The 19,118-nt window shown below is 37.0% G+C and overlaps 1 protein-coding gene across 12 annotated transcripts; it reads right to left on the bottom strand.

Annotated features, from left to right (window-relative positions):
* Window positions 1-51: 51 nt before the first annotated feature.
* Window positions 52-15,511, bottom strand: LOC148714715 (chromatin remodeling protein EBS-like). 12 transcript variants are annotated; one of them, XR_015975347.2, is made up of 6 exons: window positions 15,118-15,499; window positions 14,663-15,005; window positions 14,483-14,551; window positions 10,506-10,763; window positions 10,089-10,227; window positions 4,679-5,745 (listed from the first exon to the last, which is right to left on the bottom strand). XR_015975347.2 is itself a non-coding variant. In XM_088716011.2 (6 exons), the coding sequence occupies exons 1-6, from the start codon at window positions 15,188-15,190 to the stop codon at window positions 6,164-6,166; spliced, it is 687 nt and encodes a 228-aa protein (XP_088572137.1). In that variant the 5' UTR covers window positions 15,191-15,499; the 3' UTR covers window positions 6,039-6,163. The 12 variants fall into 12 exon arrangements, 10 of the variants coding, with proteins under 10 accessions (XP_088572138.1, XP_088572136.1, XP_088572135.2 ...); XM_088716011.2 differs by lacking the exons at window positions 4,679-5,745; window positions 10,506-10,763 and adding exons at window positions 6,039-6,203; window positions 6,294-6,316; XM_088716013.2 differs by lacking the exons at window positions 4,679-5,745; window positions 10,506-10,763 and adding exons at window positions 6,039-6,198; window positions 6,294-6,316.
* Between the last annotated feature and the right edge of the window lie 3,607 nt (window positions 15,512-19,118).

The following is a 19,118-nucleotide window of genomic DNA, read 5'->3' as shown; positions in this document are numbered from 1 at the left end:
GGTTTATATATAGTGAAAGCAGATCATTTCTTTTATCTTTCATCTTCGTCTCTGCCCTTTCCTCCATCAGAGTCCATGGGATTCGCTAGCTTTCAAAGATTTTTTTTTTCGTGGAGGAATTATAGTCTTAGCTTCAGAAACTATTCTCGGACTCCGAGTAAAGCAGGTATGAACGAGCAACCCTCTTCAAGGGCATTGCATGTCATGCAGTCCAACCAGCCTTATTTTGCACGGATGCGCAGCCTGTTAATCAAAATAATAATATGTTAAGATTTAGAATCACAACAATAGTATATTCAAATTTGAGAGATATACCTGATTACGATTCTTCAATTATCTAGAATAGTAGCGGTTGGATCTTTTCTTTTTTGCTCCTCACGAAAGATAGTTGTCAATGGAGCAAGCTATCAACTATATGAAGAAGAGAGGGGGACCTAACCTTTATATAGGAAACATAAAAGAGCTTTCCCATTAGAGGCTCCAAAATCCTAATTGAGTTTTCTAGCCTACATACCAAAATTACCACAATAAATAGGATTCAATCCTATGCATCCAAAGTGCATCAAAGCTCATAAAACAAAATGATCACGCATTATATTGGGTTTAACTATAGTACCATTCTGAGCTATATGTCTAACCCGTTCTATAAAACAAAAATACGCAATCAGTATAAGCCCATATTTTGAAATTATTCTAACATTCTCCCACTTGGGCGAAGACAAATTGTCATATTAATTTAAAAACTTTGTTTTGAAAACGACTCTCGGGTTAGACTACAAAAATGGCCACATATATAGCTCAAATGATAATAACCTTGGATACATGATCCGGTCCAACAAGAACATCAATATTGAACATGGAAGTCGTTACACCATTTAATCGATATAAGACCACTCCACAGCTACAAATGCTAACGTCCTTATCGACATGGATCCCCATCCTCCAACTAATGTGGTAGTATGTAGTATGAACTTAGCACCAAAATATGATCAAAGGTGTGCTAATTCATATCGGTCCTTATAAATGCTTCAAAAGAAGCCACATGTCTCAAAAAAGACTCATATCATGTCTTCATGCATTATATCTCGAGATCAAAATGATATCATAATAAAAGACATATGTGAAATGTATGCTCAAACATAATTATAATTTCTGTGCACAAATTACAGAATTATAAATAGGAAGATAAATATTATTATTATTGGAAGAGGCTGTACCCGAAGCATATGGGTTGCCTACGTACCTCGTAAAGAGGATCAAGCCAAAACGTAGTTCTTTTACATAAATAACTCCCACTAACCAAAAATATCAAAGGTTTCCACAATGCCCATATTGGCAACATGTATCTTAAAGACTTTCGGTGCGATTCCTTTAGTCAATGGGTTTGCAATCATTGCCTCTGTATTTATATGCTCTATTTTTGTCTAACTTTCTTTAACTTTATTTCTAACCACCAAGTTCTTGATGTCTATATGCTTAGAGGCACCAGAACTCTTGTTATTCTTTGAAAAGAACACCGTTGCATGGTAATTGGTCTTGAGATGGAATCAACAACTTTTAGTCCAGAAATAAAATTTCTCAACCAAATGGCTTGGACCGTAGCTCCATAACATGCCACAAATTCAGCCTGCATAGTAGAAAAAGCCACTACAGTTTGCTTAACGCTTTTCCAAGAAATAGCACCACCAGCCATCACAAAAACATAACCTGAAGTTGGCTTCAGATCATCTTGACATCTTGCAAAATCAGAATCTGAGTAGCCTACCACCTCAAGATGATCTGTATGCTGAAAGGTAAGCATATAATCTTCAGTCTTTTTCAAATATCTCATAACTTTTCTAGCTGCTTTCCAATGCTCTTATCCTGGATTCGATTGAAATCTACTAAGGACGCTCACTGCATAGGCTATGTCAGATCTAGTGCAAACTTGAGCATACATCAGGCTCCCTACAGCACTTGCATAGGATATGTTCTTCAAAGATTCTCTTTCAAGTTCATTTCTTGGACACTAGGCTTTGCTAAACTTATCCCCTTTTACTATAGGTACATCACCGGGTGCACAGTTTTGCATATTGAACCTTTCTAGGATGCGTCGTATGTATGTCTTCTGTGAAAGTCCCAACAAGCCACGGTCTCTATCATGCTGTATCTCAATTCCAAGTACAAAGAAAGCTTCCCCAAGATCTTTCATTTCAAAATTAGCAGATAATATTTTTTTTGTCTCATAAAGTAACCCTAAGTCACTACTGGCAAGTAAAATATCATCTACATACAAAATAAGAAAAATGAATTTTCTCCCACTGATCTTGAGATAAATGCATTGGTTCACTGTATTTTCAACAAAACCAAGAGAGGTCACAACTTCATCAAATTTCAAATACCATTGTCAGGATGCTTGCTTGAGCCCATATATGGATTTGTTCAACTTACACACCAAATTTTTCTTTTCCTCTTTGACAAAACCTTCAGGTTGCCTCATGTAAACTTCTTCACAGAGATCTCCATTTAAAAATGCTATCTTAACATCGATTTGATGAAGCTCTAAATTATAGTGTGCTACAAGTGCCATGATAATTCTAAAGGAATCCTTGGATGAAATCGGTGAAAAAAGTCTCATTATAGTCAATGCCTTCTTGCTGAGTGAACCCTTTGGCAACCAGTCTAGCCTTTTGTCGTTCAACATCCCCTTTTGAGTCTAACTTGGATTTATAAACCCATTTGCAACCTATGGCCTTAACATGTGGTGATAATTCAATAAGTTTCCAAACTCTATTTCTCTTCATAGAAAGCATTTCATCTTCCATGACATTCAACCATTTATCTGAGTCAGGACTTGTTAATGTTTCATTAAAAGAGACAGGATCAATATTATGCTCAATATTAAAATCACTCTCCAGTAAGTAAACAATATAGTCATTAGGCAAGACAGACCTTCTTTCCCTTTGTGATCTCCTAACTTGTGGTTCAGAAAATGACTCAGCTGCTGCTGGAGGAACGTAAAGTTCTTCTTCATGCTCAGGTTCTTCATTAACTGTTGCAATTGGCTGAAAAATAACTCTTTCTTGTGTAACAGGAATTGGAACCACAACTTGATCCGATTCAGCAAAAATTGTATTTAACACAGAACTCTCACTATTACCAACATCATTTTCCAAAAATTTCGCCGTAATGAACTCAACAATTCTGGTGCCATGCTTAGGACAATAGAACTTATAGCCTTTTGATCTATCTGGATACCCAGTGAAAAAACCAGGTGTGGATTTGGGATCTAATTTTTTTCAGAAGGATTATAAATCCTAACCTCAGCTGGGCAACCCCAAATTCTAAAATGTGCTAAACTGGGTTTACGACCTGTCCACAATTCAAATGGAGTTTTCTCAACAGCTTTACTAGAAATCCTGTTTAGAATGTACATGGCAGTAAGAAATGTCCAAAATTTAGCAATTTATTAATATAACATCTCAATAATTAATATGCATGAGGGCCTTGATTCAGATTATTCAATATTTAAATTAAATGGGTTACTAATTCTTAGCTCGAGGCCCAAAACCCATTTGGTCCATTAGGATGCAATGCAAATAAAATAAACATGGGCTGACTAAATAAAAGGGCCCAACTTGCAATTATGGACCTATTCAGATTGGGCTTAGTAGGCCAAAAAATCCTAAATTATTCCTCCCTATTTTCCTTCTTCCCAGTGCCGCCACTATTCCTTTTTTTTTAATTTGGGAAGCAGCCCGTGGCTGCTACCCATCGCTGCCCCATGGTGGCAGCCCGCGGCCGCCACCCACGCCGGGAACTGCGAGTGGCCGGCGAGGCTCCCCGGGCTACCGTGTCGCCATGAGACGCGCGGCCGACCGTGGGGTGGCCGGGAGAAGGCCCCCATGGCCGAGCCTGGCGACGTCCCGAGCGACGCCCACGACCTGCGGCCGGCCGTGGGGTGGTTCAGGACGCGTCTACGGCTTCCCAGTTGGGGGACCATGTCGTCCGCCTCTTGGGGAGGCCGGACACGAGTCTAGGGAGGCCTTGCCTCCCCTTCCTCCTTTTTTTTTTGTTTCATCATCCTCCATGTTTAGATCTATAAGGGGATTTGAAACGGAAAGGCGGAAGAAGATGAAAGAAACATGGAGTTTTTTTTTAATCCGAAAATAATATATAATCATATTACTGGCAAATCTGAATTAAAATCAAATCAGATATTTGATTATCAATTAAAAATCTGTGTATGCATATTTATGCAAAAGATCCATTCACCAATGCATAAAATTAATTCGTAAGTCCAGATGAAATTATAATTGTGTATAAAGGATTCTAATCTTGGCATGGAGGCTCTGATACTAATTGTTAATCAGAATAATAACATGCTAAGATTTAGAATCACAACAATAGTATATTCAAGTTTAAGAGATATACATGCGGAAGACATATTGAATATGATTCTTCAATCATTTGGAATAACAGCGGCTAGATCTTCCCTTCCTTACTCCTCACAAAAAATAGCCATCAATGGAGCAAGCTATCAACCATATGGAGAGAAGAGGGGGACCTAACTATAGAAAACATAAAGAAGCCTTCCCATTAAAGGCTCCAAAATCCTAATTGAGTCTCCTGGCCTACATACCAAAATTACCACAATAAATAGGACTCAATTCTATACATCCAAGATACACAAAGGCCATAAAACAAAATGATCACACATCATATTGGGCTTAACCATAGTACCATTCTACAATTCTGAGCCATACATCTAATCCGTTTTATAAAACAAAAATACGGAATCAGTGTAAGCCCATATTTTGAAATTATTCTAACACAGACGCCAGCCTGTAAAAGGCTGCAAACTTGATCCGGACGGTATGCCTGTGCTCTTCTTATGTGGATGGAGGAGACGTGGGTAAATTGTCAAAAAAGTAAGCCAAGGTTCGAATTAGAAAGGTGAACCAGACCCAACTCAATCTCAAAAGCTTTGTTATTGCCAGCTTATTTCAAGAAGCGGTTGTGACTTGAATATTTGTAGAAAATGTCAAAATCGTGCGAACAATAAGCAGGCTTGAGTTCTGGACGGCCAATCAATCGCCTCTATTTGACCAGCTCGGCCTCAAGGAGACCACCTCGCCACCTTTACCGGCAACACGTCTTTTTGGGGGAAAAAAAAAGGATGAAAGCCCCATGCCGTCAAATGCACCTCCATATCCTAATCATGAAAGCTAACAGCAATGGCGAGGTATGAAAATTTTCAATACTACCGACAGCCTATTGGCTTGATTCCGATTGAAGTGACCGGACTCGTTGGCTTGATTGGATTGTCTCGCCTGCATGAAAAGATAAAAGATACTTGCCTGCTTCTAGGCTTGCATAAAATGCTTCTTGGTCTTGAATTATATCTTGAATTTCTCACCATTATCTGGCATAACTAACACGCATAAAGAAGATAAGTCAAAAATAAGCTCCCAAAGTTTGTAATGTGAGAACATCAGCATTACCATCCAAAGAATAATATTGGGAGTTATAACTCCAGTAAGCCCTCAATTTAGAAATATCGACTAAATGCTGACCGAGGCTCATCTCCACGTTCCTATCAAGTAGAGCCCTATGCTGTCTCCACAACATTTTTGGTATTAATCTGAAAACTAAAGACATTGCACAATTATTTTACAGAACCGGATCCTTCACTTCTAAAAGCCTGTTCAAGTTACGCGTGCAACAAATGAGGCAAACCAATCCAAAGAATCGGTGGACCATGAACTGCAATCAAAATAAGACGCATTAGAAAGCCCCAATGTAAAAACTTTTGCTGTAGGTTTCCATAAGCATCAAAGCTGATGCTCATAGTCATAGGCTCGTATTGTCATATCTTGCCTTTCCAACATAGAAACTACCAGCTTCTTGTTGTATCTAATCTAAACAGAGTTCATACTTTCCATACCAAAACCACCATTCAGTCATGGCACGGATATTAACTAATATATATATATATATATATATATATATATATATATATATATATATATATATATATATGGTGACAGAGAGCACAATACAAGCAACAGCACTTTGGCATTTGTCCTTTTGGTTTCTCATACGCAAGAGTGAACAAGATCTTGCACGCCACATCAAGACTCGGCACGTAACAAATTTACATTCATGACGGTTTTAACATAAATTAACTGACTCTAGATTCTGCAAGCAGTCTGTTCCCTGCACTGTACATTTTCATGTCACCAACAATGAAGAAAAGGGCTACCGTGCCATTAAATGCGTAACTCATGAGAGAGACTACAGCATCAACTCACCTCTTCCGCCTCTTTGGTTCAACCTAGAAACACAAACAAGAAAAATACACCAACAAACCATCGATGAACTAAAACGCATCGGAGTAACTAACAGTAAGCAATCTCAGTAGCAGGGTTCCTCGAGACATCATATAGTATTTCTCAAAGAGATGCTATGACAATGACAAATATTTTAATCATCCCAGTTCCTCATTTTAAACAAATTCAGCAGGTGGGACCACCAGGCTATGGTGTTTCCTTTGCACGCAAGAAAATTATTGTCGTGGGTTGGAATATTTGCCACTATATCATCTCTTCCCAGATGTCTACCTTTCCCCATTTGGGGTAAAACAGGTACAGATTTTGGAACTAAAATCTTCCATGATGTGTCGTAGGATCTATGAATTCAAATGCTCTTTTCTATCTTATGGGAGAATGTAGTTAGGTTACAAACTTACAACCACATAAACTGGAGCTAAAACAGTGGCCCCTTTTCCAGTCAAAGAATGCCTGATCCTTAATAAATTTAAAAAGCTCAGATGAACACCCAAAACCAAACAGAGATGGGGTTGTATCTTTCACATGAAAGAAGGATTTACCTTCCTTCATGCAGATCCACCACTGGATCATCCACTGGTTGCTTTGAGAACTGTGCATGTGGATGAATGATGGAGTTCATAGCGCTTTGTGATCTGCTAAAGAAGGATCCAACGTTGGCTTCGCACGAAGGGTGATGAATCCTTCTTTCGCGTGAAAGATACAACCCCGATCCAACCAAACATCCAACGATCAGCCACTACGATGACAAGTCAAAAACAGCCTCCAATGGCTTTTATTACAATGCATGTCATCTTCTTCAGTTCATTCCAGCAACAACAACAAACAAACACACAAAAATCATTAGCCTTATATCAAACTCTAACACAAAATAACATTTTATTAACTTAAAAGTTTGTGTGAACACAAAATGAACAATATCTATGATAAGCCATTTAAATTGAGGATCCAAAATATAGATCATGATGTAAAATTAGAGTCCAGTAGGTATACATGCCTCTAGATCGCAAATCAAATTATAAGGACAAATTGTAATATCAAAAGCGTGTATTGTGTCTCCTCGATGCAGAAGGCAGATTCCCCATCTTTGATTTTACATGGATAGGATTAGAGCTCAAAATTAAGACTCTTATCTCATATAAGCAGAAGAGTATGTTTGTTTATACAGTTTATTATGCAGTTTCTGCATTGTATATAAACAAGCACCCCTTTGTGTGCGTCATGCTCATGTGTTAAAACTTTGTAATTGCATACATGCAGCTTTATGCCCTAATGAGGGGGCACTAGCTCCACTTGCTTTCCAGTTTCACAACATCATAGGCCACATATTATCCTAAACATGTACTTCACAGAAAATGCCAAAAACTACCATGGGATATTGGCAGTTTTTGTGAACATCTATGCAAGTAGCTAAAATCATTGTATCCATGGAACTCCAGTATCAGTTATATAGAACAGAATTTGACGACTCTTCACATGCCAGCTGAAAAAAGTTAGCCAACCAAGACTTCCTTTTGGCAATGTCTCCAATCTATTTCCATCTATAGCCTCAATAGGTGAACCAACCGGCACAATAGCTGGAGCTTTCCAAAATCAGGCAATGAATAGTACCTATGAAGTGTTCACAACATTTTTTCACTACTATTCCACAGCCCAGACAGAGACTTCCGTGATATGGTTAAGAAGAGGGGAATCTCCATAACTTGAACCTTTGCTGTTCATAATAAAACTTTCAATTAACATGAATCAAGATGAAACTATCATTGAAATGCAAATAAGTTCATCCTCCATAGAATTCAAGAAAGGAAATAATTGCTAAGATTCGCACAGGCCTCTAAGAGACCCCAAATTTCCGATTTATCTAGCCTAAATGTGTTCTCCTATTTGTCAAACTTGGGAATCAAAGTTATCACTAACGTATTCATGCAGAGTTGTGGGGTTGTGACGGTGAAAACATTTAGCTGCTCAGCCAGAGACACTTGACCCATAGTTATTTCTGATTTAGGAGATCACATTGTTGCTTCTGCTAGTCAGCCTCTTTCAATTCCCCCTGATCTGGCTCAAGCTGAAATAACACGATTGTTTCATCTTGGCAACCTGTAAACCAAACGATGGTTCACCTTCTTGCATAAGACTCCAGCTCCTATAGGTCCTGATTTTGGTCGCCAATTTAATTTTATTATTAAATTGTAGTTCTTTCTCCAATCTCCCATTCATCTATTAGATCCTTCTAGCATAAAAATTTATTTAAGACTCAACAAGATCCAAATATAACCTTAATTGGTCCCATTTTCATCTTTTTGAAAGCACTATGGTCTCTTCACTGTAGGCCATTGAATTGTTTGATAGATGGCTGCTCTAGGGCTTTTCTTCTCTCTCCTTTTTGAAGTGCCTTCAGATACCACATGTTATTAACAACTTACACAAATAGATCACTTTAGAATCCACCTGTATTTCACTATTTGTGACCTTTTCCTAGCAGCTTCCTCATATAGCCGATACTAATCTACCTTACAGGGTAAGATTTTCGTGGAACTGAAATCCTAATATCCACATCTTTATGCTAGGCTCTTGTCACTTTGTCATCCAAAGCTTCTCTTAGATTTGGACCTTTCAACTATTATTTCTAGATTTGTACGTCCTTTCTATTGCTTCGTTAAACACCTCGGATGCAAATTATACATAAATTCTTAAATGATCTTCAACATTAAGTATTTGTCTGTTTCTTCTAACTTACTGCTTTCTAGTTCCATAAGATGTCCTCCATAGGTTTTTAAGCCTTGATCTTCTGCCTTTAGTCATTTCATCCTGTAGGTAGCCATCTCCTGTTATCTTGCTGGATATTGTTATCTTAATTACAACTTTGGCCTTCCATGTCTTCCTTGCTTAGGATCCAAGGTTCCTATAACATGATTTTGGGTCCTCTAGATATTCTTGCTTAAGTTAGTCCTTTCTGATTTGATATCCCAGTCCACTGAGCTCTTTATTATGACTGCAATTTTTACCCCTAATGAAAAGCATGTAATTTACCCCTCACAACTTCAAGACCATTTGCTTAAATTTTGAATGCCCATACCTTCTCTAACCTTGATCTATCACCTCCAAAAACTATGCCATAAGACTTGGTTATCTTTCTCTCTATGCATGGCACATCTCCCATCAGCTTCATATACAGGCTTCATTTATGCAAATTTTACTGCATTATCTTTCTTATGTTACTATATGCTCTAATGGGAAAGCATATTCACTTTATTACATTACAAAAATGGCTCTATCTAAGACACATAACAAGTGTAATAGTGCAAACATACCCAGAAACACATTCCTTTGCAGGTCTTATTGATGTTCTATCATACAGCTCTTGTGTGAACCTGTGTCTCAGAGAATAAAGATCAAATAGTATTTCCAAACAATCTTTCAAGGTCTTGTTAACCTAATACAGACGTAGTGGATTCAATACTTTCATGAGTGAGATAATAATTTTATAAATCATAAGACCAATGAAAACAGCATAACCAATATGTCAGAAGATAGGAAGGAAAAATAAGTGATAGGAAGTTTTTTTTTTTTTTTTTTTTTGAACTTAGTGACGGACAGATATTAAACTTTAAGAACTAAATCAGAAGTGACTGAAGAGGGTCCCACAACAATCAACTTCATACACCATGACATGAAAAATTGCAGATAATGATCCTACATAGAAGAGATGATACAAATATAAATTAAATAGGTATAAGGAATAACTAACATCAAACTCACCTTAGGCTCAGAGATTGGTGAGGCGGGATAGCCATTCAGAGATCTCTTTGCGTCATCTTCAGAGGTACAATCTGAACAGAGGAAGTGATCTAATTTTTTTGCCTGTTCGATAGTCATGCCCATACAAGATGGATGAAACCTGCATGGGCAATGATGCATGCAGAGAACATCATACATCAAAGAAATAAACCAAAACAGTACCAAAGCATTAAAAAAAGGCTATGTTACAAACAAAATAAGCAATCATTTTCAAGTTCTCAATCCGATCATCATGCAGTTTATGCAAATATATTCAAGTAAATGTTATGTATATCAATTAAACAGTTCGCCTTTTAAATAGGCAACGTAAAATAACTAACTATTCTCGAAGCACCTAAAATTGCACAAAACAAATGCAGTCATTATTTCTGAACAGACCTCATAGAAATGTTTATAGACAACCTGCCATGCACTCTTTTCCCAAATCAATCACTGCCCATATGTCTCTACTTGAATTGCTCAGATATGATAGCTCAAACAAACGTAGAAAATGCATCAGGTAGAGACGTCTATGGATGCAGCACCAGCAACAAATACATGGCAGACCAGCAGGAAGCATCTAGAAAGCCACAGAGAATAACAATAACCAGCGACAACAAATGCTGATCCAGCCACGTGGGATTGACTTCAGAAATCCTTATTCATCAAACAATTTAGTAAGGGTGAAGTAGTAAAATATAGCTAACGAAAGCAGGAAATTTGGCTGCCTCAAGCTGCAGTTAATATTTATCTAGTTTCCATTTAGGAGCAATAGATATAATGTTTACTTAAATTACGAATAATATTCAGCACTTATGTGCTACTGACATCAAAAGCAAGTTGAAGCCAGTATCATTGGATTATTCATTAATCTTCTAAATAAAAAATATAGTTGTATAGAAAAGAATCACAAAGCCTATAAATTATACATCAAAACAAAATCCAATACCTTGTTCCATTTTCCTGCAACTCTTGTATCACTACTAAGACATGTCCAAGAAATAGAATATGGAAAAATGGGACAAGAATAGTTACAATATGCACATAAGAAGAGTACCATGGTTTTCTAATATGATATAATAATTTTGTTCGTAAAACATGTTCTTTTTTTGAGTAGACTATGTCTGTTTCTACTTGGATAAATGGTAATGTATTTTTATTATTCCCATATCTTTTTTGAAAACATAAACACTATTTTCTTGTATATTTTTTAATGCAGAACTAGATATACATAATTATGTTCCTGAAATATAGTTCTAGGACTAGAGTCTAATCAGCATTGGCATTGAGCATTGGAGCTCATACTATTATGTTAACAGCACAAGATATCTCTATAGAAGTAATCATGAATTTGTAATATAAGGATATTAACAAATGAAGTCAGTAGCCAATATGTAAAATTTAAATGTCGTCAAATGCATTTTCTGTAAGAACCATTCACAGCCCAGAAGCATGACATCAGACATCCATGCCCTAAACTAGAAGCAAAGGGCATGTGCCATCCTATTAGGAATTTGTCGGAGTTAGTAAAATCAAGCCGAATAGAAATCATTGACTGTAAGTTTTCGGTATATATATTCCTTAGCAAGGTGACAACTTTCTATAGAGGCAACAAAAATGTCTGATCATTCTAATAATCAAACCTGTTAATCCTTTTAAATCATGGTTTGTCGTACGGGTCCATACCAATGCATACCGACTGTGCCATATTGTATCTGTACCACACCGATACATAGTATGCAAGATGTACCGAGTGTCGATATGCTGGACCACCCCCCATACCGGGCGTAACGACACAGTAACAGAATGGTACCAGTACGAGGTCTGTATCGAAATGACAAACCTTGTTTTAAATCTTATTATTCTAGAGTGATAGAGAGCCTGCAAGATAGGATAAGAGGCCACTAAGGTTTGGTGTATGGAGCAAAGAACTTGAAGATGTTTATAATGCTAGCCTACCCACATGGCTTGTTGATCATGATGATAGATGTCACTTTAGACAACAATCATCTCATTGACTTAGCTGTTCCCAGTGGAATTGGTATGCACAACTCCAATCCTTGATTTTTACCTTTTAAGTAGGTCTCTTTGGCCAAGACATTTATCATAATTGCCCAAGTAATTCAACTTTATTAACCACCTCATGGTAACAGTTCGATTTATATAGGTTTAATATGACTCTTCCTAGCTTGATACCAATATCCACAATTGCAAGACTGCTAAATAATTCTATCGACTTTTGCAAATCCATTCAAACATAAATAATTTCTTGGATAAAAAAATAGCAATATATGGAAAATAGATATCAGATGATATTAAAGAAGTAAAAATGAAAGTAATAAGCAGTAGAACTGTTTTCAGATGTCAAGAAATTCATGGCATCAAACTTAAAGACATACAAGACAAACTAGCTCTCGTTAAAGCAGACCACTGCTGATATTTCTTGACCATGAACATTACCACAAAATTATCAGAAGACCACATAATACTAGACCAAAAACCACCGAGATGCATGGAATTTCCCATAGATGAAGAAAATATCTTCTACTTCTAGTCTACTCCCAAGGGGGTTATAAAACATTCTTTATACATGGGATAGAATGGTGCAATTTTTTTAACCTTCCCAACTTCAGTAAACTACTGAAGACAAGAAACAACATTGAGAGACAGAGAGAGAGAGAGACCTCCACAACAGAATAATTTGAGTACCCAGACCACAATAGTGACCATTCAAATCAGAAGAGGATGATTGCAAAAGATAGAAAAATACTACAAAGGCATAAAGCCGATTTTCTTTTTCATTTAGTAAGCCTAATTCATTTTCTTAATGTCAAAGCTTGCATTTTTTTTCTTGTCAACAGCTGAAGTGTGGGTCGAACCTATTGACTAGAGCCAACCATAGTACTGAAAAGTAACTTCACCTGCCAACAGTGAGACATGTAGGCAGAAAGCTGAGATTCCTCATGATGCTACTAAAACTGGCACTAATTTCAATTGTCAGAATAAGAATTTAATTAAATAACACAATGATACAAAATAGAAGCTTAAGCTATAGTTAGTATAACTGCCTAAGAAATCTATCTAATTATTTGGCATGCTAAATTCAAGATATATAAACTCATGTAGACCAAAAAGCTGCATGTCAACCTCAATACAACCTTGAATAAACACAATATACTTGCAATGTGAAAAATCTGAGAAATGTCATTCTAAGGCATATGTTGATAAGAAAAATTCCTCAATTCTTCATTACGTAAGCATTCTGAACTGGAACTTATTATGTGGAGCGAAAACTTTGGTGTACAACACCCTCGATATTTGGTTTTCTGTAATCTTTAGATATGCACCTTCTTTCAAGCAAGACTGGTAATATGATTCTCTTACTGACAACTGGGGCTTTAATTGGTTAATTGGAAGATAGATGGTTGGATTAAAACATCCTCTTTTAAAGGTTGCAGTGTGCTACAATCACTACCTTGAGAAATACCAGAGTAAGAAAGAACAGCACAAAGTAACTATTAGGACTGAACCAGTTGATGAGAAAATTAGGGCCACCATGGTATGGTGGAACTTTCTCTCTTTAATACTGCATATAAATTATAGGCAGTATTAGCAAAAGAATTTATAAAGAATTTATAGGCAATATTCACAACAAAAAGATAAACAGGTGAGACTTCATACTGTTCTCTATCTCCATTTGACCTCTCTGCCTTACATAGAACTGTATAGAAGCTACTTCCAGCACTAAATTGTATGAGGAGATAACAGTTACAACTAGTTAGAAATAAGAAATCGTGAATCACTTCAAAATTAATACAAGTGTCTGCTCAAACTCGAAATCTATAAAAAAACAGCATGCTGACATCATAGAACGGCTGCGAACTTTAGCTTGCCATGTCATTCTCAACATTAAAAAGTATGCCTCAAACCTAGTAACCCGCCAAGAAAACTCTGATTTCCAGTGCATTCAAAGGATGCCGAGATACGGAGGAAAGAGAACCATGAAAAAGATTTTGAAACAGATGCTTATTTCTTGCAGCAATTAAAAGGGAGGCACGAAGAAAACAGAGCCAGCCCCACAGCATATCAGTTCCACCGCCACGAGAATGGTGAACAGGAAACCAAGTGAATAGATCAAAATGCTCGGCAGGATGCATTTCCCTCCCCTTTTAAGGGGAAAGCAACAGAACGCACAAGCTAATGCCTCTCATCCAACTCTACCAGTTCATCAACTCTTTGGCGCGCTAATAAATGGATATGATCGATAGTAAACAAAAGCAGAGATCAATATTTAGGGAGAGGCGAAGAAAAAGAAAAGACTCCACAACCATGGGAATAAAAAAGAGAAGAAGAAGAGCATCATCGAGGTGGTTTACCAGTCCTTGCATCCTTCGCACTGGACCATGAGATCGTCCGGGTTGTAAGGCATCTCGCACTTGCAATACCTTCAGAATTTTAAGAGGAACAATTTGCGGAGATTAATCTAATCCGCAGAACCATTGTTATGACATCATCGTTATCGAGAAGTAAACGAGAGTTGGGGAGCAAATATATACACTGCGACGCGGTCGGGGGTGAAGCCTCCAGTGGCGGCCTTGTACTCGAAGCGGCAGAAGTAGTCCTCGGCGCCGACGTTCTCGAGCTTGGTGTAGTTCTTGAAGGAGTGAACGGTGCACTTTCCCTCGATGGTGTGCGCGCTCTGGACGTCGTAGTGGTCGGAGAGGAAGAGCTCCTTGGCCCCATGGAACTGTCGCCGCCCCCCGATCGACTCCTCCGGCCGGTAGTACCACCTCACCCGCACTCTCACGTTGCTCCGGTGGTCCGCCTCGATCTTCTCCACCCGCGCCACGTACGGCGGCTTCTCCGAGTCCGACGGCCTCATCAGCACGCAGTCCCCCACTGCGTTCTCCCCCACAAAAAGTTTTCAGTCCCATACAACGAGGAGAAGAAACAAAAAAGAGGGTCAGATAGACGGATGGGATGGGATGGGGCGATGACGATGAGAAGGTACCTTTGACGACCTTGTTGGTGCCTTTAATGGTGTAGGAATCGAGGTCCTTCTTGCCGGGCTTGGTCTTGGCCATCGCCTACCTTCCTCTCTGTGCCTCTTATCTCTATGAAGCACTGGTGACCGATGTTTCTGGAGAGAGAGAGAGAAGACGAGGAATGGGAGAGAGATGTGGGTAATACTACTGGTTAAATAGATGCCTGCATTCCGTTTTCTCTTCGAACTCTGGAATGGGTTGGGGGAGGAGGGATGAGAGAGAGGAGGGCGGTGGCCTGGAAAACGGAAACCCTAGGCTGAGGCTCGAGGGTAGAGAGAGAGAGAGAGAGAGACAGGTGTGTGAGGGTGGCTTCCGACAAGGGGCGGTCAGGAGAGGGTCGCTGGGAATGGGATTTAGCCTAATGCTGATGGAATGGGGCCATGTAGTTAGAATTGGCGTCGCATGTACATCCGGTCGGCATCCATCCGTCCGTCGGATCATCGGATGATCGCATCCATACGCTCCATGATGATTATGAGTCATGAGTGGGATCGTTCCGGAGGCATCATATCTATACCACCTCCTGATCATCACATGATGCGGCCCCCCACCCACCCCCGGCGGTGATGATGTCCGTACGTGTGCATGCTAATGTGCCACCGCGTTCGGGTTTTCCGTTAACCCGAACGTTGAATTACAAGTGAATATGCTGAGTTCTTGGAAGGTAGCAACCTACATCAAGACCTTCAAAATATATGATTTCATAGTAGTTCTGAGTCTAAAATAAGATACTACTTGATTTAGTAGAATGACTGAGATATTTAAAAAAGATGGCGGCGAGCAAGATTCATGCTATTGCAGAATTTAAGAAGGGTCGGATTATCAGTAACCTTGCCATTGCACGAGATGATTGAGATATTCGAAAGTACAAATTATGTAAGTGTTTGTCCAAAAAAAACATGAAATCAATTAATTGTACTTCGTAATTTAGAAAGTAATATAGCCATTTTTAAATTTGGAAATAAGGGCATCGAATTGATATAGCATCATTGATGTATTGGATTGTTAGATAGATGAGTTTATAAAGGAATGGGCAAGATCTCGAAGATAAAGATACTTCTTAACTTTGACATGGTTTGGACTATTTTTTAATTGGAAAGATAAATGCAATGCTTGAATTTCTTTAAATGAAAATCAAAATTTTTTCTCTTAGTCTTCGGTCTTTTTTGATCATGGTGCATGTATTGAAAAGGAAATATATCAAATTCTTTTGATTCTTCTAAGGATTTTTATAAATACAACCTCGTGGACATTCATGTTTTATAATAGGATAAATAGGGCACATCATATGATGGGATAAATAAGGCATGAAATATAAGACATCCAAGTTGGCGATTTTGACATAATCCAATATCCAAGCTTGAACTAACTAAATTGCATTGAGTTACTTTTTCTTGAAGAAAATTTAAAAGGGAAGCATTAGGACTCTCAACTGTATTACTATATAGATTAACTATCATTGGTTTTGAGTAACTATTTATTTGAAGTTAAAACAACTATGGGTGATTAAAGCTATTGAATCCCTTTTTTTTGAGTGTCAACTAAATAAACAATGTACACTGCGATTATCGCTATATAATGATTCCAATAGTTAAATATTTATGCAACTTTGGTGAATATGCAATGTTAAATCCTAAAAATGTTGTATTATTTCTTTATCCTCTTCTCATCATCGTATGCAACTTACTTTCTTTTGTCTCGTGATCCATCATATGCGACTTATCTCTTAAGTCAAGACTAGTTTATCTAAATATATAGTATAGATATACAATTGCTTGATTAGCTTCAATTGACACCATGATATTATCAAAATTGCCTAGATTTGATAGACGTTTTTATTTGATTGAATAGTTGCATAAGCCTAACCTACCCGATCAATTGCCCATCCTATATTGTAGCTAGCAATATAAGATCAAGTTAAAAGTTATGGTATTTTATTTTTATTATTTTATCGTATTATAAAATAATAATATTATTTTAAAAAATTTTAAAAGCTAAATTACCAAATATGATATCAAATCATTTTTTCTTCTCCCCTGTCTCATCCAAAACATAATTCTAGTTTGCTCCGTTCCATAATTTATCTTTTTTTCTCTTCTCTCCATCTTTTTTTTATTTTTAATGCCTACAAATCTTCAATTTTCTCATCCTAAAACTAGGTTTTCCATCATGTTGGGATGGGATTTTTAAAATAAAAAAAATGATCTTATTTTGTTCTAGAGGACTTTCACCAAAATCACTATTTGAGAACTCATCCTAGACAAGCTTTTGGTTTGGCTAGGATGGTATCCTTTTTTAAGCAGTAAGTTTGATCCCATTGAGATTATCATTAAATGTTATAATAGTTCTTGTTTCTCAAAATATAACACATCAAATTTCTTAATGTTAGAATAATGACTATTTAATGATATCATAACGATAAAAAATGTTAATAATGCAAAAATAATAATGTTGCATAGTGGACAAATATATCTTGCGAAGAAAAAAATTGATATGTAGAATTTAAATTTCAAAATTAAATAATACTTTATTTTGAAGGGTCACAAGTAAAAGTAGGCCCTCTGAATCTAATGTTATTGATATTCAAAGAAAAACAATTGCTCTACCATATATAGCTCTTAAACAAAGTATAATGACCTTTATTAGTCATTATAGAGGATTAAAATTAAATAATCACAATAAATTTATTTATGTATGACAAATGCTTATATAGAAGCGCCTTTATTTCTAGAATTTGGGTACCAATATTTAGCTTCTTTCATGTGATTTTGTATTTTCAACTTCTAAGACACTTTAGTTTAAAGAAATTGGCATTCTATTTGCAGTTTGGAGAAATAGGATTAACAATTATAACTTACGTGGCATAAATTAACATATGCCTAACCATTATGCTCTAGTTGAGTCAATGATGACCTTGTATGAATCAATATTTTATTAGATACTATGTCTTTCTTTGATCAACAAGTGGTTTTAAGAGCTTAAAAATCTTACTTCTTAAAACAACATTTTACCATACCATCAAAGCTCAACTATCTATAGGAAACTAAAATTAGTTGGTACTGCATGAGCCATCTAGGTACTTTTTTAAAAAAAATCACCTTAATTAGAACAACATGCCGCTTGTCATCATATTCCCAATAACTATTAGAGCAATAACTATATTTTCATGTCAAAACCAAAAGCTATAATTATCCTAGTATTGGAGTATTACTGGGCTTAATTTGCTTAGCTTAAATAATAAAGGAAACATGATTTGGTATTTAGCATTTTTTGTAACCACGAAATGCTATTTGCTTGCAATAACAATATTATCCATGATTAAAATCACCCATCAAAACATTAGGTCTCGGGACCTAGACAAGAAATTTTATATTAACTTGAAAAAGGAAAGGATGAGAAATTACATGTAATACTAATACCCAACTTTAGGAATGTATATCTATTTTTTTATCTAATGCATATGATGGAAGCTCCTTGAATTTTCAACACAAAGTTAAACTCAATGAATGAAGCATCTAGAAGAAGCATGTACTAAATATGCCTGGTGCCATGGATGCAGTGTTTTTGCTCTCTAAAAAAGACCACCAAACCTATATCTATATTTTTTTTCAATACAATATGTTCCCATCTCTTGAAAAAAAAAAAAAAAACCTCGACAAATCAATTTGTCTCTCTCTCTAGTATGCCCTCTCCGAGGTCCTCTCCTATCTTTTTTTTTTGTAGTAGGTGCTACTCTGGTTGAATATTACATGTGAATTTATATTCCTTTTTGAAGACAATATTTTTCTTCATGAAATAGTATTTTTCATGAACTCATGTGTTGCATTAATTCCCCAAGAACATTTCTCACAAATCCGCCATCCGAAGTGCAGATATTCTGTACGCAGCGGGATCATGGGCAAAGTTGGCAAATCCTTTTGCCATCCGGGCCGTATGAAATCGTACAAGATCACTGTCGGCGACTGCC

This window comes from Phoenix dactylifera, chromosome 2, assembly GCF_051530095.1.
Source record: "Phoenix dactylifera cultivar Ajwa chromosome 2, Ajwa_hap1_PhDact_Kaust_v1.1, whole genome shotgun sequence".
NCBI classification, from domain to species: domain Eukaryota; kingdom Viridiplantae; phylum Streptophyta; class Magnoliopsida; order Arecales; family Arecaceae; genus Phoenix; species Phoenix dactylifera.
The sequence above is the reverse complement of the archived record's forward strand: the minus strand, read 5'-3'. Positions and strand labels throughout refer to the sequence as shown.

Excerpts from the sequence above, each read along its gene's own strand:
- LOC148714715 (XM_088716009.2), bottom strand. The coding sequence starts at position 15,190 with ATGGCCAAGACCAAGCCCGGCAAGAAGGACCTCGATTCCTACACCATT. Across the intron at positions 15,006-15,117 it reads CACCAACAAGGTCGTCAAAG|TGGGGGACTGCGTGCTGATG; the intron begins GTACCTTCTCAT and ends GGGAGAACGCAG. Across the intron at positions 14,552-14,662 it reads ACCCCCGACCGCGTCGCAGT|GTATTGCAAGTGCGAGATGC; the intron begins GTATATATTTGC and ends AAAATTCTGAAG.